The sequence below is a fragment of the Tachyglossus aculeatus genome, chromosome 10, assembly GCF_015852505.1.
Source record: "Tachyglossus aculeatus isolate mTacAcu1 chromosome 10, mTacAcu1.pri, whole genome shotgun sequence".
NCBI lineage: Eukaryota > Metazoa > Chordata > Mammalia > Monotremata > Tachyglossidae > Tachyglossus > Tachyglossus aculeatus.
The window spans coordinates 36,136,155-36,159,849 of NC_052075.1; the positions used below are offsets into that span (position 1 = coordinate 36,136,155).

At 46.4% G+C, this 23,695-nt stretch overlaps 1 protein-coding gene across 6 annotated transcripts in view; it reads left to right on the plus strand.

Annotated features, from left to right (window-relative positions):
• ST7 (suppression of tumorigenicity 7) overlaps nucleotides 1-23,695 on the plus strand; it is a 215,423-nt gene that overhangs the window by 140,111 nt on the left and 51,617 nt on the right. For all 6 annotated transcript variants that reach the window (XM_038752200.1, XM_038752197.1, XM_038752196.1 and 3 more), the window contains 3 exons: nucleotides 3,068-3,222; nucleotides 7,791-7,888; nucleotides 22,956-23,070. In XM_038752200.1, the coding sequence (XP_038608128.1) occupies nucleotides 3,068-3,222; nucleotides 7,791-7,888; nucleotides 22,956-23,070 (368 nt within the window). The remainder of the gene's footprint in view (nucleotides 1-3,067; nucleotides 3,223-7,790; nucleotides 7,889-22,955; nucleotides 23,071-23,695) is intronic.

Sequence of the window (23,695 nt, forward strand, 5' to 3'; positions counted from 1 at the left end):
GTCATAGGGCCTAGATTGTTCTGTAAATCTGAGGATTTCCTGTGCAAGGAAAGCTCATCATACTGGGCTGTGGCTGAGTTGGAGGTATCCAAAAATGGTTTGGAGTTGAAAACCACTAGAAAGGTGTGGCTACAATCAGAAACAAACTGATTTTTAAGTTCCTTTCTGTGGTCTTCCACAAAGTGAACTGCATTTAGGTGCAGAAACCCTCTGTGTGTGACTGATAGTTTACTTATGACAGTTGATTGAACACTTACAAGGTGCAGGGCCCTGTGCTGAGCCCTGGGGAATCATGCAGGAACATTGATGCAGATGCAGTCCCTAGTCCACGGATAGTCCACTCTAAAATGTGGACAGGGACAATGGGGGCAGCTACTCAGGGAAAGAATCAATCAATAGAGAAGCAGCTTAGCCTAGTGGAAAGAGCTCAGGCTTGGGAGTCAGAGGACCTGGGTTCTAATCTCAGCTCAGCCGAATGCTTGCTGTGTGACCTTTTGCAAGTCACTTAACTTCTCCATGCCTCCGTTCTCCTGTTCTTCCTTCTACTTAGACCATGAGCCCCATGTGGGTCAGGAAATGGGTCCAACCTAATTAACTTGTATCTACCCCAACACTTAGAACAGTTTTGGACACATATTAAATGCTTACCAAATACTGTAAAAAAAAATTATTGTGTACTGTGTGCAGAGAGCACTGTACTAAGAGCTTGGGAGAGTTCAAGACAACAGTTGGTAGATGTGTTTCCGGCCTACAACAAGCTTACAGTCTAAAAGGGAAGACAGCCATTAAAATAAATTACAGAATATTTACATATGTGCTAAGGGGCTGAGGGTGGGGTGAAAATGTATGAAGGAAACGGATCCATGTAAGTAATAATAATAATTGTGGTATTTGTTAAGTGTTTATTACAGTGTCTTTGAAGCACTGGGGAAGATATAAGATAGCTCACAGTCTAAGTAGGAGGGAGCACAGGTATTGAATCCTCATTTTGCAGAGACAAAGAAAAGTTAAATGATTTGGCCCAAGTCACACAGCAGACAAGTAGCAGAGCTGGGATTAGAACTGAGGTCTTATGACTCCTAGGCCTGTGTTCTTTCCACTAGGCCACGCTACTTCCCTATGTGCTTGGGTGACACAGAAGGGAGAGGAGGAAGGGGAGTTCAGCACAAAGAACAATTCTTCAACCATAAGCAGGAGAACCCCCCCACCCCCGGCTGTCTCCACATTCTCACTATGCTTATGGGGCCTTCTGCTACTTTGGGTTTCTGTGAAGGTCTTCTCCACAGCAGTGCTTTTTTTTAAAAAAAGAAAGTATTTGTTAAGTGCTTAGTGCTAGGGTAGATACAAGTTAACCAGGTTGAAAACAATCCCTGTCCCACATGGGGCTCACAGTCTAAGTAGGAGGGAGAACAGGTACTGAAACTCCGTTTTACAGAGGAGGAAATTGAGGTCCAGAGAGTAAAAATAATCATGATGGCATTTGTTAAGTGCTTCCTGTGCGGCAAGCACCGTTCTAAGTGCTGAGGTAGATACAAGGTTATCAGGGTGGACACAGACCTTGTCTCACATGGGGCTTACATTCTCAATTCCCATTTTGCAGATGAGGTAACTGAGGCACTGAGAAGTGAAGTGACTTGTCCAAGATCACACACACAGCAGACAAGTGGCAGAGCCAGGATTAGAACCCATGACCTTCTGATTCCCAGGCCCATGCTTTATCCTTCACGCCATGCCGCTTAAAGTGATTTGCACAAGGTCACAGAGCAGGCAAATAAATGGTGGTGGGGGGAAGGCTTAGAACCCAGGTCTTCTGACACTGAGGCCCAGGTTCTATCCACTAGGCCATGCTGCTGATGGGGAATCAATCGTATTTATTGAGCGCTTACTGTGTGCGGAGCACTGTACTAAGCGCTTGGGAAGTACAAGTTGGCAACATATAGAGACAGTCCCTACCCAACAGTGGGCTCACAGTCTAAAAGTGAGGGGAAGTGAGGGAGAGTCACACCAGGTACCAGGCAGGGCCCTGTCTTCCCACATTACACACCTGGACCGTAGTGGGCTTATTGGCTTTGTTAGAAAGAATACAGCAAAAAAGGAACCAGGTCACACGTCACGTGTATTTCCTTTTGTAGAGTTCTAGGTCCCCTTGCATGCTAGCATTCTGGAAATTCTTCCTTACCCCTTCTCTACTGGTGGTTACTGCTTTGGCAATGAATCTCTCAGAGCCAGGGAACATCCAGCGAAGGGCAACTGAGGTGATCAAACAGTGGAGTAGCAGTTTCCATAAGGGAGAGACGAGCAGCTTCCGGGTTCTGCCACCTCAAAAGGTGCTAGCTGTGGGGGGACAAGATTGAAACTGACAAAAAAACAGGAAGAGATGGACAGAGCCCCATGGAGTTGGTTTTCTCCAGATATCATTGCTTCAGGATTGCAGCTTGAGCGTCGGAGGTTCCAACCAAGCACAATTAATCAATCCATCAGTGGCATTTATTGAGTGTTTACAACATGCAGACCACTGAACTAAGTGCTTGGGAAAGTACTGTCATCGAGTTGGTGGACTTGCTCCCTTCCTACGAGGTGCTTACAGGTTACAGGGGGAGGACAGTCATTTAACAAGGAGACCCATAGTCATCCAGCAAAGGGGAAAACTTGGAAGCCATTCCCATGGGCAGCTGGGCCACCAGCCATGCCACCCAATTCCAAGGGCGTTTGGATACATCCGTGGGTGAGGGGATCCATGCGGGGTCCCTTGAGGGAAAGGCAGGGGTATGAGGGAAAAGAAAGGAGTCGCTATCCATGTAAGCTGCTCCTTTAGACTCTAAGCTTCTTATGCACAGGAAACATATCTACCAACTCTGTTGCATTGTACTCTTCCAAGCAGCTAGTACAGTGCTCTGCACACAGTACATGCCCAATAAATACCATTGATCGATCGATGAGGATTGAAGACCAAGTTGGCCCCTCTTACTCGGTTCCTCTGAGTGTCCCAGAACTGGGCAGAGGCAGAGTGGTGGGTTGGATGGCCCAGGAGCCAAAATGTGTCTCTCAAAGTCTTCTCTCTTCCCAGATGTGCCACCGCTTACATCCTCCTGGCCGAAGAAGAAGCGACGACCATCGTTGAAGCCGAGAAGCTGTTTAAGCAGGCTCTGAAGGCCGGGGAGGGCTGCTACAGACGCTCCCAACAACTGCAACATCACGGGGCCCAGTACGAAGCCCAGCACAGTAAGGATCCCTCCTTCCCTGCAGCTTCCCACATACCCCCCACAGCCACAGGGAGAGCGATTCTTCAGTCTGCTCTAATAGGTGGCCTTTGGGAAGGATGGAAACTCCTTTGGGATTTTGGCTTGGGTGTTTGGTCTGAGGGAGATGGTCTTTTTTCCCTCTTAGCCCCTAAGTTCGTTTGATTTCCTGCTGAGAAGGGACCGCTGCCCCCGCTACCCATCCACATCTAGAAGACAGTAGCCCACATTTCCAGTTGTCACCGAGCAGGAGGGTCTTGGCTGGTGGCCTAGCTGTGCCCGCTGTGGCTGACTCGGGCCCTTGCAGTGGAGCGGCTTTTTGTGTCTGCTGGTAGGCTTGTCTGGGCCCCCTGTTTCTCAGGGTAAGTTCAGATAGGCCTTTCCCTGCTCCACCTCCTGATTCAGAGTTAGGCGTTCTGGTTCCCTTCCCTTCTCCCTTCCCCTCCTCCTTCCACCGGAATCCCAATGTAACCTCAGGGGATCCTGCACTCCCCTCTACCTTCTGTCCCTGCCGCTGGCTGTCCCTCATTAAAAAATCCTGATAGAGTACTGTGCAAAAAAACCCCCAAAACTTACCTGGAATCACATAATGGCAGAATATTACATAATTGAGCACTTAGTACAGTGCTTTGCACAGAGTAAGCACTCAATAAATACGATTGAATGAATCTGAAACCCAGGTGAATGGAATCGTTTCCTCTCGGCTTGTGCTTTTCTCCCCCAAATGCTTTCCTTTCAACCTGGGGGGCTAGAGGTTGGCCCCACCCTCTCTTCCCTCCACCTCACCTCCCTTGACCCCTCGCTTCTCAGCACTTCCATTGCTGTTCTGCCCACACCCACCAGATTACTTATCTTCCAGAGACCCCGCCTGGATTGCCTATGTCCCAAGGGTCAGTCTTTTTTTTTTTAAATTCTATCAGTCAATAGTATTTATTATTCTTTTATGATCATTTTATGGTACTTGTTCAGCATTTACTACATCCCAGACACTGTACGATAGGTTGGAGGAGTCCTTGTCCTCACATGGGGTTCTCGATGAGGCGGTGAATATCATCACCAGCAGCAGGGGAGGCTCCATTCATTCAGCCTATGCCTGCCATAGTGATCCTATGGATCTCTCAGCTGGGATGAAAACCTGAACGCCCTCCAGCACTCCATCACACAGCATTCATCTGGGTTTCCCAATGAGAGAGCGCCCTTGGCACGATCCTTAGGACAGTGCTTTGCACATGGCAAGCGCCCAATAAATACAATTGAATGCGTACAATTGAATGATCCTCTGCTCCCGACCCCTCTTCACATCCCGTTTGAAAAGCAGGATCACGAGAGGCAGCCCGATGGATGCTGCAGATACTCACATGTAAAGAGCGTGGCCTAATGGAAAGAGGACAAGTCTGGGAGTCAGAGGACCCAGGTTCTAATCCCTCCTCTGACAATTGCTTGCTGTGTGACCTTAGGCAAGTCACTTTGCTTCTCTGTGCCTCAGTGTCTTGAACTGTAAAATAGAATTCAATACCTGTTCTCCCTCCTATTTAAGACTGTGAGCCCCTGTGAGGTACAGGGACTGTGTCCTACCCAATTAGCTTATACCCACCCCAATGCTTAGAACAGTTTTTGACACATAGTAAGTGCTTAACAAGTACCATAAAAAATATCTGGGATCACAAAATAACAGAGGATTTCATTATCTGAAATCCAGGTGAAGGAATTGTTTCCTCTCTGCCTGTGCTTCTTTCCCCCCAATTTCTCCCTTTCAACCTACTGCTTAATTTCTCCAGAAAGTGGGGTCCCACATCTTTCACGTAACCTATGGATACTTGGAAAAGTTGCAGCCACATCTTGTTTTCATTGTTCGGAGTTTGAGATCGTTAGGACTATGCTCTGCAAATCACTTAATGACTCCATATCATATACGGGCTTAATGCGGGCCAGCTGGTCATGTTTTCTAAAAGATGGTAATTTTACAGAAGGATTAAGCGTTTGCATGCTTTTCTGCTTGAGAAACATATTTAAAAAGACATGCATGATGAAATAAAAGCCTGACCCTTGGCTCTCGATTCTGGGGCGTGAGGCCGAACGTGATTGGAGCGGGCGAACCATCGCTGGAACTCGTGGCCGCTTTCTCGAAGGCTGGGTCATCCCGATCCAGGGTGGGCACCCCGATCCAGTGTGGTTACTCCAATCGGGCATGGTCACCCCGATCTGGTGTGGTCGGCCCTATCCGGAGTAGTCTTCCTGATCCGGGGCGGTCATCCTGATCCGGCACGGACCAGCGTCCGGTCAGAATGTGTCTTGCTGCCGTATCCGCGGCCGTCGGAGAGATGAGAGGCCTCTCTGGGGCCCCAGGGGGAGGATTCATGATGTCAGTGGTCCCAGGACCCGTTTAATATCAGCCAGAATTTCAACAAGGGTCTTTCTCCCCCAGCCTTGGAGTCCGGGAGGGAAAGTGCCTTCAGCAAGATGCGGCCCGAAATTCACCCCTTTGTCCATTTGGCATTAATGCAACACACGTGCTGTAATAGGAGGAGGCCATTTAGGGGTGGGGAAACCGAGAGTTGGAGGCACTGGATACTGCCTTGGGCCTCTTGGGGGCAGCTGGCTTCCTTATAAATTGTATTAATGAGGGTATTTGTCAAGGTATGTGTCAAGCTGGGGCAGATACAAGTTAATCAGGTTGGACACAGTCCCTGTCTCACATAGGGCTCACAGTCTAATTAGGAGGGTGAAATCATATTTATTCCCCATTTTACAGTTGAGGAAACTTAGGCACAGAGAAGTGAAATGATTTGACCAGGGTCACACAGCAGAGAAGTGGCGGAACCAAGATTAGAACCCAAGTCCTTCTGATTCCCAGGCCCGTGCTTTTCCCACTAGGTCAGCTTCAGTTACCTGAGGTGAAGCCATGTAACCTTCTGTGGGGAACTAGTCCTGGCTCTCGGACCTAATGACCTTTGCTGCACACATGAGAGGTTGTCATAGTAAGTTGGGGAGGTGTAAAGAAGGGTGAGGCTTATTGGGGGTAGCAGGTAGGTGGGCAAGCAGGCTTCAAAATTCTGGCAGGTTCAAGACACACAATTCAGAGGCTTCTCAGCCCTGCTCATCATCATCATCTGGACTGGAAACTCCTTGTGGACAGGGAATGTGTCTACCAACTCTGTTGTATTGTACTCTTACAGGTGCTTAGTATGATTGACTGTTGATTCATATCAATAGGTATGATTGACTGTTGATTGATCGGTATTGAGCGAGCACATACTGCACACAGAGCACTGCCATTGGGTCGTCAGTATACAGAGCACTGTACTGGGCTCCTGCTGTATACACAGCACTGTCTTGGGATTTGCGGTATGCGGTGCATTTAGTGGGTGCCTGCTGTGTGCAGAGTACTGTACTGGTTGCCTATTGTGTGTCAAAGAATGTACTTGGGGCCTGCTGCGTACGGAGCACTGTACTTGGTGTCTGCTGTGTGCAGAGCACTGTACTGAGGGCCTGCTGTCCATAGAGTACTGTACTGAACTCTATTCCTTACAGTGCACTCTTCTGAGGTTTGAGAACATGCAACAGAATTAGAGGACTGAGCCCCTGGTCCTGACCCTCAAAAGCTCAGAGATCTTTTTTTTTCTTTATTTTTCTTTTTTTAAATTTTTTTTTGTAGCATTTAAGCATTTACTATGTGCCAGGGACGGTACTGAGCCCTGGGGTAGATACCAGGTTAGACAAATTCCCTGTCCCACGTGGGGCTCATAAGTCTTATTCCCCATTTACCAGATGAAATAACTGTGGCACAGAGAAGTTAAGTGACTTGCCCGAGGTCACACAGTCTTGTCAGAGGCCCGGGAGAATGAGGTCAGGAAGTTGGCCCTGGCTGCTTGAAAGGCAAAAAAAGTAGCTCCACCCCCAGCTGGAAACTCTTGGGGGCCCTGGCCCCCATCAACCCCATCTCATTCACCCCAACTTGGTTGTCCCTAGGGCAGGGTCCTATGCCCCAGTTAAGGGGAATGCTGGAGAATTCTTTTTTTTTTCTTTCTTTTTTTGTTTTAATGAAATTTCTTAAGAGCTTACTATGTGTCAGGCACTGTAGGAAGCAGTGGGGTAGATTCAAGCCAATCAGGTTGGACATAGTCCATGTCCCATAAGGGGCTCACAGGCTTAATCCCCATTTTGCAAATGAGGTACCAGAGGCACAGAGAAGATAAATGACTTGCCTAAGCCTACGGAAGCAGACAAGTGGCAGACCTGGGTTCTAATCCCAGGTCCTCTGACTGTCAGACCCATGCCCTATCCACTAGGCCACACTGCCTGTCCCCACTAGCCTTGTGAGACGATCCCTTGTACTCTATCTTCCTCTTATTGGCTGCTTGCTGGGGGAGCAGTTCTCCCCCTCTAGACTGTAAGCTCGTTGTGGGCAGATAATGTGTCTATTGTATCTTATTCTTCCCAGCACTTAGTACAGTGCTCTGCACACAGTAAGCGCTCAATAAACACCCTTGACTGATTGACTGACTGGGGAGACTCTCTGGTTTTAATCATCATTTCTCTCTTCTTCTCCAGGACGAGACACAAACGTTTTGGTCTACATTAAGAGGAGGCTGGCCATGTGTGCGAGGAAGCTGGGAAGAACAAGAGAAGCAGTGAAAATGATGAGAGACGTGAGTTTCTCCGGGTTCGGATGGGGGCTGTGGTGATTGGCTGCACTGTCTCATGAGATCAGTTTCACTGGATTTCCCTGGAAGTCCTAGATACCAACCAAGCATTTCATCTTAAAGGAATCTTGTCGATTCCTTTAGATGGAATTGATTTTAGTTTCTGTCTCCCCTGCTAGATGGTAAACTGTTTGAGGGTAGGGATTGTATCTGCTAACTCTATTGCACTTTTCCAAGTGATTAGTTATAGTGTTTGCACACGGTAAGGGCTCAGAAAATACCATTGATTGATTGATTGAGTCAAAGCACAGGTGTCCATTTTGCTCACCATCCCCCTGCTCCTTCTCGGAATTCCTTCCCACTTCATATCCGGCAGATCACTGTTCTCTCCATCTTAAAAGCTCTGCTGAAATCACTCCTCATCCAGGAGGTCTTCCCTGATTGATAATAATAATGATAATAATGATGGCATTTATTAAACGCTTACTATGTGCAAAGCACTGTTCTAAGCGTTGGTGAAGTTACAAGGTGATCAAGTTACAATTGATCTCTCCTATCCCCTACCCTCCCCACAACCTCCTGCCACTTCAGCATTTCCAGGACACCTAAGCACTTCAATCCATTGATCAGTCATATTTATTGAGCACTTACTATGTGCAGAGCACTGTACTAAGTGCTCAGGAGAGTACAACACAGCCATATAAAAGATACATTCCATGCCCACAGGATATTCGCACCCCACCCTGTAGCATTTATTATTATGGTATTTGTCTAGCACTTACTATGTACCAAGCACTCTTCTGAATGCTGGAGTAGGTAAGTTAATTATGTTGGAGCCAGTCCTTGTACCACATGGGGCTCACAGTCTCAAGTAGGAGGGAGAACAGATCATTGAATCCCTATCTCAGATGAGGAAACTGAGGCCCCAGAAAAGTGATGTGACTTGCCCAAGGTCACCCAACAGGCAAGTAAGTGGTGAAACCCGGGTTAGAGTCCTGGTTCCTGGCCACCCAGGCTCTTTCCAGTAAGTTATGGTGCTCCTGATTTGTGTACATATCTTTATAAGCTCTTGCTTTCTTCCTCTATATAATTATTTTAGTATCTATTTCTCCCCATTAGATCGTCAACACCTTGAGGGCAGGGATCGTGTCTACTAACTCTATCATTCTCTCTACCAAGCACTTAGTATAGTGCTCTGTACCCAGTGAGCAGTCAATCAATGATATTGAGTGATTTACTGATAGCACCATTAACCAATGGACACCCCTCCCGCCCCGCCTTGAAGTTGTTCAAACCTATCTCACCAACTCCCTCACCTCCCACCCTTAAGACCCTTCTAAAAGCTACCTCCTCTAAGATGGCATCTCTGATTAATCTCTACCTCTCTGGTCATGTCATCCCATCGCTACCCTTAGCCCTCTTGCGATTATCGGGTAATTAATTTCATGTAGTTATTCCATCACCCGCTTTTGTTTATAATCAGTTTTCTCTCTGCCCTTACCTTTGCCCGAATTGAAGGTTTGCAATCTATGCCAGCCTATGTCTCCCATTGGACTGTAAATTCCCCAAGGAGAGGAACCAGTCTTCTACTTCTAGATTATGTTCGCAAATGCCTAATACAATGTTATTCATGCAGTAGGTGCTCAGTACAGTCCCCTCTACACATAGGTGCCTAGCAAAATGCTATGCCTACAGTAAACATTCAATTCAGTGCCCTACACCCAGTTCAATCAATCAGTCGATCAGTAGTATTTTTGTTTTTGTTCTTGTGGTATTTGTTAAGCGATTATTACATGCCAGGTACTGTAACGTGGTGGGTAGAGACAAGCTAATCAGGTTGAACACAATCAGTGTCCCACATGGGGTTTACAGTCTTAATCCCCATTTTACAAATGAGGTCACTGAGGCCCAGAGCAATTAAGTGACTTGCCCAAGGTCACGCAGCAGATGAGTGGCAGAGCTGGGATTAGAACCCAAGTCCTCTGACTTCCAGGACTGTGCTCTTTCCACTGGGCTCTACTGCTTCTCTATCTTATTATGCATTTACTGTGCGCAGAGCACTGTATTAATGCTTGGGGAAAGTACAATACAGTGGAGTTGGTAAACACCACCCCTGCCCACAAGGAGCTGACAGTTTAGAGAAGCAGCGTGGCTTAGTGGAAAGAGCCTGGGCTTGGGAGTCAGAGGTCATGGGTTCGAATACCGGCTCCACCATTTGTCAACTGTGTGACTTTGGGCAAGTCACTTACCTTCTCTAGGCCTCAGTTCCCTCATCTGTAAAATGGGGATTTAAGACTGTGAGCCCCCTGTGGGACAACCTGATCACCTTATTAGAGAAGCAGCGTGGTTCAGTGGAAAGAGCCCGGGCTTTGGAATCAGAGGTCAGGAGTTCGAATGCCGGCTCCGCCACATGTCTGCTGTGTGACCTTGGGCAAGTCACTTAACTTCTCTGGGCCTCAGTTACCTCATCTGTAAAATGGGGATTAAGACTGGGAGCCCCCCGTGGGACAACCTGATCCCCTTGTAACCTCCCCAGCGCTTAGAACAGTGCTTTGCACATAGTAAGCGCTTAATAAATGCCATCATTATTATTATTATTATTTAGAGAGGCTGTATCTCTCTACCTCTTAGACCTGGTCCTGGTCTTGTGTGGAATGGTTCCTATTTCTCTGGCTTGAGGGGAGTCAGGTGTCAGAATCAAAGTCTTACTGAAACCTTCAGCATGCTCCTGTGTGGAATTCAGGTTTCCTGGTACCCAAAGGGACCAGTGCTACCCATAGGTGCTCTTTCTCTCGGGGGAATGAGAGGGCTTCGTTTCCCCTCAGGATTTCAGTAGTGCAGGTGATGATAGCTGAATGGGTGACCCAGGGAAGCAATGTGGCCTAGTGGAAGGGGCGGGGACCTTGAGAAGTAGGGGACCAGGGCTCTAATCCTGGCTGCTGGGTGACCTTGGGCAAGTCACTTCACTTCTCTAGGCCTCAGTTTCCTAGTCTATAAAAAAGGAATTCAGTGCCTGTTCTCCCTTCTACTTAGAGTGTGAGCTCCGTGTGGGACAGGGACTATGTCCAACCTGATTAACGTGTATCTACTTTAGTATTTAGTACAGTGGTTGACTCAGAAAAGTGCTTACAAATACCATAATCATCATCATCATCACTTCTTGCCCTGCTCACCCCAGATCTCCTTCTGAAGTGCCATCTCTTCATAGGAAAATACTGTAGATGGGGAGCAGCAGAACTTGCAGTAAGGTTGACTGCAAGTTACTGGAGGGCAGGGATCATATCTTATCAGTCAATTAAGGAGATTTATTGAGCATTCACAATATGCAGAGCATGGTGGTGTGGCTTAGTGGCAAGAGCATAGGCTTGGGCATCAGAGGTCATGGGTTCTAATCCTGGCTCCGCCACTTATCAGCTGTGTGACTTTGAGGCACAGAGAAGTTAAGTGACTTGCCCAGTTACCTCATCTGTAAAATGGGGATTAAGACTGTGAGCCCCATTTGGGACAACCTGGTTACCCAGTGCTTGGAACAGTGCTTGGTACATAATAAGCGCTTAAGAAATACCATCATCATCATTATTATTATTATTAAGTCATCAATGGTATTTGAGTGCTTACTGTGTGCAGAGCACTATACTAAGTGCTTAGCACTGTGTTTGTAGTGTACAACAGAGTTAGTAGATACAGTTCCTGCCCATGAGGAGTTTCCAGTTCAGTGGGGGGGCACAGACATTGAAAATAGGGAGGCAGCATGGCCTAGTGGAAAGAGTCTGGGCCTGGGAGCCAGAAGGTCATGGGTTCTAATCCTGGCTCTGCCACTTGTCTGCTGTGTGGCCTTGGGCAAGTCACTTCACTTATCTGTGCCTCAGTTACCTCATCTGTAAAATGGGGATTAAGACTGTGAGCCCCAGATGGAAGAGGGACTGTGTCCAACCAGATTTGCTTTTATCTACCCCAGCACTTAGTACAGTGACTGGCACACAGTAAACATTTAACAAATACCCCAATTATCCCAGTGCTTAGAACAGTACTTGGCACATAGTAAGCACTTAAATACCATAATTATTATTATAGTATTTAAGTGCTGTGTGGATGTGGTGGGGAGAGAATTAAAGGGCTTAAGGAATATAGACCCAAGTGCATGGGCATTGGAGCAGGGAGGGTGAATTGTGGGGGAAATCCCCTAGTGCTCAGTACAGTGCTCTGCACACAGTAAGCGCTCAAGAAATATGATTGAATGAATGAATGAATAGTCAGGGAAGGCCTCTTAGAGGAAGTGTGATTTTCCTAGGGCTTTGAAGGTAATAATAATAATTATGGTATTTGTTAAGTGCTTACCATGTGCCAAGCACTGTTCTGAGCTGGAGTGGTGACTTGTCATCTGATAGGGGAGGGCGTTGCAGCCCAGAGGGAGATTATGAGCAAAGGGTCGTCGGCAAAATAGAAGAGATGGAGGTACAGTGAATAGATTGGTGTTAGGGAAGTGAATTGTGGACTGAGTTTTAGTGGGAGATTAGCAAGGTTAGAAAGGAGGGAAGAGCTGATTGAGTGCCTTACAGTCAATGATGAAGAGTTTCTGTTTGTCTACTACTGTAGTCCACCAAATGCTTAGTACAGTGCTCTGCCCACTGCAGGCCCTAACATTCTATTGATTGATTGAGGCCTGAAAAGAGGGAAGACTTTTCCAGTCAGAACTAAAAAGAGCCCTGATTGGGTCTTTTTGATCTGTTTGGTCTTTGCCACCTGCTCTCTGCCCACCCTGCCCTTCTGTCCTGCTTCCCTACTAAACACTCTGCTCCCTTCTCCAATTCTCCTGCTCACCACCTACAATGGTTTGCTGTGAAGAGAGGGAGAGTTTCAGGCTCAAGCCTTTTCTGGTTGGAGAGAACCAGCTGAGGATGGACCACAGCTTCTGTGACTTCCAGAATAGTATGCCGGACCCTGGGATCTATTTATAGGTGCAAGCAAGAATATCTACAGGAAATCGATGTCTCAAGGGCAGTCTGATATTGATCTTTCACTTAGCTGTTCATTTCTGTTCATTCTGGGATGTCTGGCGTCAGAGGCTCTGCTCTTGAGCAAAGCTGCAGCTCTGCCAGGTCCTGCCGACATTCTGCCTCCCTTCTCCTGGTGACTGTCGACTCACCTTTTCCCTCTGGTCATGTTTCTCCATTCGTTTCCCATCTCTCATGACCTTTTCTTTCTTTCCACTCTATAGCGGGCATACTCCTTCTCCTCCTTTAACTGTCATATCCCAATATGTCCTCATTTTCCCTTTGGCGAGTCTGGAGGCCTGTGATGGACAAATCTTGGCTGGGTTTTGAAGCCTGAGATCAAACTGTGCTAGGGAGGAGCAAAAAGTAGCCATAGAAGTAATAGTGTTTAAGTGCTTCCTGAGAGCAGAACTCTGTTCTATCCATCAACCTATTGCATTTTTTATGCTGTTTCTGCTGTCCTGCCAAGCCAGCCCTCCCCGCATTTTCTGTGTTGGGCTTTGGTTTTCACCAGTGGAGTTCCCTTTGAATTGAAAAAGTTCCCTTTTTGTGGTGACATTTTTTCCTATTGATAAAAATTGCGTTCAATTCCTGCCCTCTGAGAGATTAACCCCCCTGCTTAGTTTGGGATCATCTAGGAACTGCAGATGTCAAGCACAAGAAGGGCGTGGTATGGGCTGGAAACTCATTAGCCACAAATGCTCTCCTCGGTGAGCTTCACCATTAATGGTGCAGTCTCTGCAAATATATATAGTATTATCTGCACATCAAATGGCCACACACTTCCGTAATCCCTCTAACAGTAAGTCAGTCATCATGTTTATTGAGTGCCTACTGAATGCAGAGCACTGCACTAAGCGCTTGGGAGAGTACCATACAACAATTTAACAGACACAATCCCTGCCTCCAACAAGCTTATGGTCTAGAGCATCTCCAGACATCATCCAAGGTGGGATTGGAGGTGAGGAAATGCTCTGTCCCGTCCTTCCCCTCCCATATACTAAGGAATCCACTCCCAGGGTCTCCTCTTTGTTGCTGTGCTCATGCGTGATTGAATCTGTGAGGCTCTTTAAAGACGGAGCCATGAAAAAGTAAATTATCTTATATCATGGGCATCTTGTTACCCTGGATCACAATTTGGTCTTTCCTTTGGAAGCCAATAGTGTCAGAACAAACCACTTATGGAATAACAAGCTGACATATATAATATCTCTCCCCTTTTCCCATCAACACTTTTATGAGAGGCTGTAATTGAATAATATTATATTTACAGCTAAAATAACTTGCTATCTGATGTTTGAGCCCACCACAGACCATCTCCTCAAATTTTAACTGCAAAAACCTCCCGTTGGCCCCAGTGGGAAGCTAGCTGAGAACCTCTCAATTACCTCCACCCCCCCCAAGAATATGTGAGAACTTGTCCATAAATTCACCCAGCAATACTGCAGACAATTCAGTCAGTATCATGTCTAAATAGACCCAAATCCAACCTGAAACACTTAAAGTGTTGTTGGGTTTGGGTTTTTTTTAATGGTATTTGTTGATCAATCAATCTGTCATATTTATTGAACACTCGCTACGTGCAGAGCACTGTACTAAGTACTGGGAAGAGTACAATATGACAGAATTAGCAGGTACGTTCCCTGACCATAAGCAGTTACTGTACTAGTGCTGGGTTAAATACAAGCTATTGAAGTTGTACTTCATGGCCCACTTGGGGCACCCAGTATTAATCCCCATTTTACAGTTGAGGAAACTGAGGCACAGATAAGTTACTTGCCCAAGGCCACACAGGAGACAAGTGGTGTAGCCAAGATTAGAACACAGGTCTTCTGACTCCAAGTCCTATGCTTTATCCACTAGGCCACGCAGCTTCCCATTCTGCAAATCAGCCAAGGTAAAGAATTCAAATGGCAGTCCTTAATTATGTGTGTGGAGAATTCTAATCCATTGAATGAGCTCTCCTTTTTCCCCCATTTGAGTGCATAAATGGTAACCTCGTAAGTGCATCACATTCCTCTATTAAAACAAACCTGTCCTGTTAATAGGCACATGATGCAGAGCTGAAACTGGATTTCTGCCTCCAATCCCCACACATTTTTCCCGAAAGGTATTTAAAGTGACCAGAAAGAGCCATTGATTTTCACTTTCTGAGAAAAGTGATGTACTCAGGGCATCAAAAACTGATAAACCTCTTGCTGCCAGGAGAGAGCAATTTTCAGTTCTAATTCTAGAGTAGATGATTAGTAAACTGAGCTTTGCATAAGGGATCATAGAACCAAGTACAAAATTTTTCTTCAAGTATTTTGTTCTAATGAGTAGAAGAATATGTGCAGTTCTGTCTCCCCTTCTAGACTGTTGTCCCATCCTCTAGACTATAAGCTCATCATGGTAGGGAATGTGTCTGCCAACTCTATCTTGTATTCTCCCAAGCATTTAGTGTAGTACTCAGCACACAGTAAAGCTCTCAATAAATATGATTGATTGATTGATTGATCCTGGGTCTATCCGGCCCAGCATTCTGTCTCCAGCAGCCCACCAGGAGGGACCCTGTGGTAGTTGCTCTTCTGACCCCTTAATGCCCCTGTCTTTCACCTCTGTTTTCCCAATTGTGCCTCCTGTAGCCCAGAATGGACCACTTATCTATTAGTACCCGAGGACCTGAATAATAATAATAATAATATTAGTAATTATGGTATTTGTTAAGCACTTATTATGCGCCAAACACAGTTCTAAGCACTGGGGTAGATACAGGGTAATCAGGTTGTCACATGTGGGGCTCACAGTCTTAATCCCCATTTTGCAGATGAAGTAACAGAGGTCCAGAGAACGTAAGTGGCTTGCCCAAGATCACACAGCAGACAAGTCCTGGAGCTGGGATTGGAACCCATGTCCTCTAATTCCCTAGCCTGTCCTCTAGTACTTATGTTGCGCAGCATCCTGCAAAAACCATTTCCATCTGTGCACCACCCACTGAGGATGACAAATATCCTGTTTGAGCCCACTATCCTTAAGCTTCCAAGAGTGCCCTTATTCCTCGTGCAGTGGGATTTACCCATCATGAATTTGGAAGCTTTAATCCTGCTTTAAGTTTGGAGGCTGAGTTATTGACCCATTGTCCCAGGGGAGCCTCATGTTTTGTCCTTCAACTTTTCAGCAGAAATTAGGAAATTAGAGTGAAAGATGCTGCAATAGACAAAAGCACAAACAGGGCTTTGCTGATGGAAAGGTTTACCAGTGACTATTCCAATCAAAATAAAAATCCATAGAGTCGCTATGAATCGGAAAGGACTTGATGCCATTTGTTAACAATAATAATAATTCCAATCAGTAGCACCCCATCACCTGGAAAGGGATATGAGCCTATTTCCCACAGCTGGAAGACCTCACCCCCGTCCCCAGACCTGGAGCTGCCAAGGGAGACCCCTCATTCAGTTCTATTTATTGAGCATTTACTGTATGGTGAGCACTGTACTAAGCACTTGGGAGAGTACAACCCTCTCGCTGCTCATAATTGTAGGGTGACCTATTGAGGTCCACAGGTTGACCTACCCACTATTGCAGGCACTCTGAAGAAAGCAATCCTTAACAAGTTGCACTCAAACGCAGACTTGGAAATCAGGGGATTGGGGTTCTAATACTGGCTCCGCCACTTGCCTACCATGAAACCTTGTCAGTCCATCATATTTATTGAGCACTTACTGCATGCAGAGCATTGAACTAAGCACTTGGGAGAGTACCGTATAATCATATAATGGACACATTTCCTACCCACAACAATTTTACAGCATAGAGGGGGAGATAAACACTAATACAAATAAATTACAGATATGTACAGAAGTTCTATGAGGCTGGGAAGGGGGGGATGAATAAAGGGAGAAAGTCAAAAGGAAAGTAAAGAAAAGGAAAAGAGGGCTCAGTCAGGGAAGGCCTCTTGAAGGAGATGTGCCTTCAATAAGGCTTTGAAATGGAAGAGAGTAATTTTCTGCCAGATGTGAGGAGGGAGGGCATTCCAGGTCAGAGGAGGATGTGGGCGAGAAGTCAGCGGCAAGATAGGTGAGATCGAGGTACAGTGAGAAGGTTAGCATTAGAGGAGCAAAATCTGCATGCTGGGTTGTAGTAGGAGAGTAAGAATGAGTAGAAGAGATTTGATCAAGTCACATAACTTCTCTGTGTCTCGGTTCTTCATCTGTAAAAGGGAGATTAAAAACCTATTTGCCCTCCCCCTTAGACTGCAAGTCCCATATGGGGCAGGGACTTAGACCTGATTGTCTTGCATCTGTGCCAGCATTTAATACACTGTCTAGTAGGTCCCTAATGCACTTGTACAGTGCCTAATAAGTGCTTAATTATTATTATTATTATTATTATTATTATTATTATTATTTGGAGAAACAAAAAGGGTTGAAAGCCACTGGCTATTCCAGTTGTGAGAGATGGGCTCTTTCAGAGTTGAGGTTGGTCGGTAACAGATTCCGGAAGCTGATATTTTGGAGATCAGTCCTCTAGACTGCAAGCTCCTTGTGAACAGGGAACTTGTCGACCAACTCTATTATATTGTACCTTCCCAAGCGCTTAGTACAGTGCTGTGCACAAAGTAAGCACTCTATAAATTCAATTGACTAATGGTTCATAGTAATGTTAATAAAATGGTACTTGTTAAGCACTTAACTCTGTGTTACTCATCGTGCCTCTTTCTCAGAATTCCTCAGGCGGTTTCAGTAAAATATTTACCTGAGAGATTCGGAGTGGGGCAGGTTTCTTCAGAGATGTTGGGAGAAGTAAATTCCCTTTAAATCTTAGGATGGGCAATGGCCTCTCCTGAGTTGATATCTTGGAACATCTGTCACCGGCTGTTTTCTTAGGGGCAGAGCCCGAACAGAGTTAAGAAATGAATGTGGAGAAATCAAAAGGGGTGGATTATCTTGCTCTCATTGTGAAATTTGGGGGAGCTAATTATCTAGGTAAAACATTAAACCCGCAAAGGGTCAAATTCTTAACCTATGAGATTTCCTCTCTAACTTCATTGGAATCCTGGAGATATTTACATAGCAACACTCTGGAAATGCAACAGAATCAAGACCCTAATTAAAATAAGTTGGCCCACCTGGAAACAATTAGAATGCAGTGTGAATTAGGTGTCAAATTCTAATTGATAAAAGCCTCCCTTGACTGGTTGAAAGGCCAAAAGAAAGTATAAAATTGGTGAATTTCCTTTCCGTCTTTGAACCGTTTGGATCACTTCACTCTTTACCCTCTTTTTAGAAGGATGTACTCCTATGACTTTGGTGTGTTCTTTGCTCTCAACATTGCTTGAAATTCATACATTGGGCAGCCATTCCCTTTATACTGTCAATGATGTACTGGTCAACAATGGCCTAAATGTAGTGTACCGGTCACCAAAACAAACCGACCAAGCATGCACTGGCCAAACACATCCTTAATGCAGAAGTGATGGTGAAGAAGTCTCCTGCAGAGAATGAGGGATTAGCCTCATAATCAGTGGTATTCAGAGCACTGTACTAAGCTCTCGGGAAAGTACAGTAGGGTTGGTAGACACGTTCCCTGCCCACAGTGAGCTTACAGAGGGGACTGAGACTTTGGAATTGTGGATTGAGTTCTAGTATACAATGCCGTACAACACAACAGAGTTGAGTCTTAGCTGACTACGGTCTAAAAATCTCCCATTTTACTGTTGGACATCTGAACTTTAGACTCTGACCTGTGGATGCATTTCGATGGCAATCCTATTCTGATCCAGAAAAGAGGTAGAGGTAACCTCGCTCCAGAACTCTCCTCCTATTGTGGATTTCAGAGGGGTGCGATCGGCCTCAGACCAACCTCTCATTAGAGAAGGGAGAGTTGCTGTCAGCAGCTAACCGCACTGAGTCTGCATTTTGGCCTGTTGGCTTCTGGGAGCTTGGTAAGCTCCGTGGAATGAAACATGGGACTCATTAGGAAAGAAGGAGGTCCAGGCATCAGGTGGCCTCGCTCACCCTAGTGGATCCCACCCTTTGCTGTATCCAAAATCTACCTTGTCAAAGGTGATCGCTCTCCCTTTCTCTCTCTCTCATCTTTTTCTCTCCTCTCCCCCCACCCCCCCCGTCTCTTTTTCTCTCTGTCTCTCTGTCTCTCTCTCTTCCTTGGCCTGCATTTCCCTCAGTGGCTTCCAACAAAAGCATTGTTTTATGAATTCCAAACCGCCAAGTACATGGCCTCCAAAAAACAAACAGGCCTCTGAGCTGCCTATCCCAGCAGCTACGCCCTGCCGGGTACCTTCAACCAACTGTTGCACAGCCTGAGGCCCAGTGGTTGTACGACTGCCACCCAGTTAGATTTGGCTTGGGTGAAAAAGGAGAAGAAAGAAACCGAACCCTCTTCCTGACCATTTCCTAGTGAATATCGGCCTGAAGCAGCCAACCTTTAGATCTGGCCTTTGAGATAATGAGTCTGTTGGGTTGCCAAGGTTTGAATGACACGAACTTTATCTCTAGCAAAGTCTAATTAGGAATTTTTTTTTAATTGCCAGTTGATATAAGACAGAATCAAAGTGAACCAGAACAGAGAGTACTTTATTGGCTGCAGTGCTTCAGTAATTTGTGGCAGAGACTTTTTATCTTCATTACTGAGAAAGGAAATCCAGCAGCCCTTGGGGGGCCTATTCTCTTCGTCTCCAGGGATGGCCCTGTTGAAAAAAGTCTAATCCTTCTGAGAGGCTTATTTGTAATGTGATGCTCTTCCAGACTCCGAAGTTGGTTTACCTGGGTGTTTATCCGGGCTGGTTTCTCCTCTTTCTGGAAGGCAGAAAAAAACGGCTCCGGTCTCTAGCATGGGTGGAAGTCTAGAGTTGAATGCCTAATGTCCCTCTGTAAGCTTGTTATGGACAGGGAACATGCCCACTGATTCTGTTGTATTCTTCCAAGCAGTTAGTACAGTGCTTTGCACAAGGTAAGCGCTTAATAAATATGATCGATTGATTGATTTGGTGTCTATTCAGCAGTTCAGGACTGTGAGATCTCTGTGGGCAGGAAATGTATCTATCAACTCTGTTATGTTGTATTCTCCCTAGTGCTTATTACAGTGTGCTGCACACAGTAAGAGTTGAATAAATACAATTGATTTCTTGATTGATTCTGACCGATAAATTCCCCTTTACTCCGGGCCCTATGCCTTCTTCATGGTCCCCCCAAAGGATGGAGCCAATGTTTTCTTCATTTGGAATTCATTTTCTTCTCACCCACAGCAAAGGGGGAAAGAGTAGGACTGACCAAGAGTTGATATCTTGAGGGAGCTGGAGGGGAGAGGTCAAAGTAGTGTAGAAAGCCCGACTCTTGCCGTGGTTGACATCTGTCTCTCAGGTGTGTGAGATTCTCACTGGCTAAGCCTGGGTTTGTCTTGTCTCTGGGCATCAAGAAAACCACTTCATGATTAGGGACTAGACAAGTTTCGGCTGGCTGCGCCCCGAATAGGAACCGCTAATAGGTACCGAAGCTTTTCATTCTCCTGCAGGGGCTTTAAAAACCAGAATTCCGCTGTTACTTAAAGGCTGTTAAGTTCCTAAAAAATGGAAGCATTTTTCCCCTCCCTGTTTTTCCTTTTATTCTTCTTTCCTGAGAAGCACAAGGAGAGGAGGCTGAAGGAGTGAAGGGAGCGGGAGCCAATGGTCAGGATTTTCTGCTTGGTGCGGAGGCAGATGGGAAGCCGCTGGAGGTTTCTGAGGCATGAAGAGATGTGTGCCGAAAGGTGTTTGAGAGTAATAAAGTGGGTGGTAGAATGAAGCTGAGACTGAAAGGGGAAATGCCTGGAGAAAGGAGACTTGAGGGGGTTTGGAGAGGAAAATGAGTTCAGTTTTAGTCATTTTGAGTTTTGGGCACCAACTGGACAGCCATGTGGAGATTATCTAGAAGCAAGGGGAAAGGAGCAGCGTGGCTTAGTGGATAGAGCACAGGCTTGGGAGTCAGGTCATGTGTTCTAATACTGGCTCCACCACTTGTCTGCTGTGTGACCTTGGGCAAGTCACTTCACTGCTCTGTGCCTCAGTTCCCTCCTCTGTAAAATGGGGATTAAGACTGTGAGCCCCATGTGGGACAGTGACTGTAGCCAACCTGAATGACATGTATGCACCCCGGTGCTTAGAAGAGTGCCCAGCATATAGTAAGCCCTTAACAAATATGACTATTATTATTATTATTTGTTAACAATAATAATAATAATAAATGTGAAATTTCAGAGAAAAAGAGAGTTTGGCTTTATTGAGATAGATTTTGTCATCTTTTTAGAGGTGGTAGCAGAGTCATGTGAGCAGAGGAACTCCCCAAACAAAAAGCCATGGGGGAACCTAGAAGAGAGCCTTTTGGAACACATTATTCATATGAATATCTGTCTTCCCCTCTAGACTGTAAGCTTAGTTCCCTGTGTGGGCAGGAAACATATCTACTTCCATTCTACTTTCCCAAGCATTTAGTATAGTGCTCTGTCCAAAGTAAGTGCTCGATAAATGTGATTGATTAATTGAACTCTTTAAGCTGTGCAGAGCACTGTACTAAGCACTTGGGAGAGTGCAATATAACAGTTTGGAGATGAGAGGCAAAAGAAGAGCCAGTGAATGAGACAGATAAGTAGAGGTCAGAGAGGTAGGAAGAGTACTGTGTTGGTGACCCAAGCTCAGCTGGCATGTCCAGAAGGGAGTTGCCAGCAGGGTCAAAGGGAGCCAATCCAGGATGATTAGGACAGAGCGGTGCCCGCTGGACTCGGCTAGGTAGGGATGATTTGCAGACTTGGGGAATGTAATTTCAGTTGGGGAAATTACCAAGGCCCTAATGAGAGCTCACCTCCTCCAGGAGGCCTTCCCAGACCGAGCCCCCCCTTCCTCTCCCCCTCGCCCCCTCTCCATCCCCCCGTCTTACCTCCTTCCCTTCCCCACAGCACCTGTATATATGAATATATGTTTGTACATATTCATTGCTCTATTTATGTATTTATTTGTTTTACTTGTACATATCTATTCTATTTATTTTATTTCGTTAATATGTTTGGTTTTGTTCTCTGTCTCCCCCTTCTAGACTGTGAGCCCACTGTTGGGTAGGGACTGTCTCTATATGTTGCCAACTTGTACTTCCCAAGCGCTTAGTACAGTGCTCTGCACACAGTAAGCGCTCAATAAATACGATTGATTGATTGATTGGTTGATTGGGGAACCTAAGCCAAATTGCAATAGGTCAAGAAGTGAGTTGGTTGCGAGGAAATTTGGATCTTGGACCCAGAGATGGAGTGATGGTTGGAAGGTGCCATAGAATTTTCAAAGGGCTTTGTTTTAATAAGGGGCAGACAAGCTTCTTTGAAGGCAGAAGGGAAGGAGCCGTGGAGCTGGAGAGGGTAGAAGGCACTCATCTCACCAGGGTTCCCTTGGAGCTTTCATTTGATTGTGTTTACTGAGGTCCTCTTAGGTATAGAGCCACTTACTGAGCCCCTCCTGTGAGCAGGGCACCATACTACATGTTCACCAGTCTCCAAAAACCTCCTTTTACCAAATTTAATATGGCCGGCAGTCAGTAGGAGCCTGGTGCAGTGCACTGTCCACAATAGGCACCTGGCATCTAAGACTCTGCATGTAGTAGATGCACAGTGCAATGCCTTCTACCCAGTAGGAGCTCATTACCATCTGCACATGGTAGATGGGTAATCTAGAGTGCTACGCACAGTAGATACCTGAACTTTGCACAACGAAGGCGTTCAGTACGGAACGCTGAACAAAGTAGACACTCAGTACAGGGCTCTGCCTTCGGTAGGTGTTTTGTAGAGATTCTGTTGTCTTACAAAATGTGGGGTCTGCTACTGTGTGAGAATCCTGGCTGTTCTGCCTCTCTTGGGGGTGTATTTGGCACAGCCTGTTTTACCCAGATATTTGGAAGCATCAGGTTATTGTACGTCTGCTGCCAGCAAGGAAGGAGGGAGGACCCCTGGGGTGAAACAGAGGACCCTGCTGCTCTCAACTAAAGGGAAACCCACCCAGGGGAGGCTGATGCACGGGACCACCTGGGCCTGCTGCTGGTGACCGTTGGTTCTGTCTTCCTTTCTAGTTAATGAAGGAGTTTCCTCTGCTGAGCATGTTCAACATCCATGAGAACCTGCTGGAGGCCCTGCTGGAACTTCAGGCCTACGCCGACGTCCAGGCCGTTTTAGCCAAATATGACGGTGAGTGCCCGCGGGCGCCTAGGACTGCGGAAAGGGGGCAAGTGAGTGATCACCTAGCTGCTGCTGCTGCCTTTGAGGTTCCTGGCACAATATTCTACATCTAGGCTGAAGTCTGCCGATGACCTCTGATGGGATTGTCCAGGGCTGGTGGGATGGATGCTTGAGAGGGGACCAGCAAAGTGAAGACCCTCTTACACATGCACAAACACATATACACACATACACACACACATACACACACACACAAACTCATGCTCTCTGTCTCTTACCCACACGTAGACACACCCATGCAGTCGCAGACGTAGCCAGACCCGTTTTCCCCCCGCAAATGCCCAAGGTAAAAATACACACACGCCCACAGATGAACACATGCTCCCGTAGACAGATAGCCCATGCAGGGAGGGGCTGGGTATTGGCGGAAAGAGACGAGAGGGAAATTGGAGATGGAATGGGAGGCCTAGGGTGGGAAGGAAGGTGAGGGAGCCGGAGACGTTATCTCAGCTGCTCCACTCCCACCCTGTCTGGCTCAGTGTCCGCCGGGGCTGGCACCAGGAGTTCTGTGGCCCAGCTTGGCCGCACACTTGGGTCGGATCCCATGGGAGCTGAGGGGTTTGGGAAGAGACAG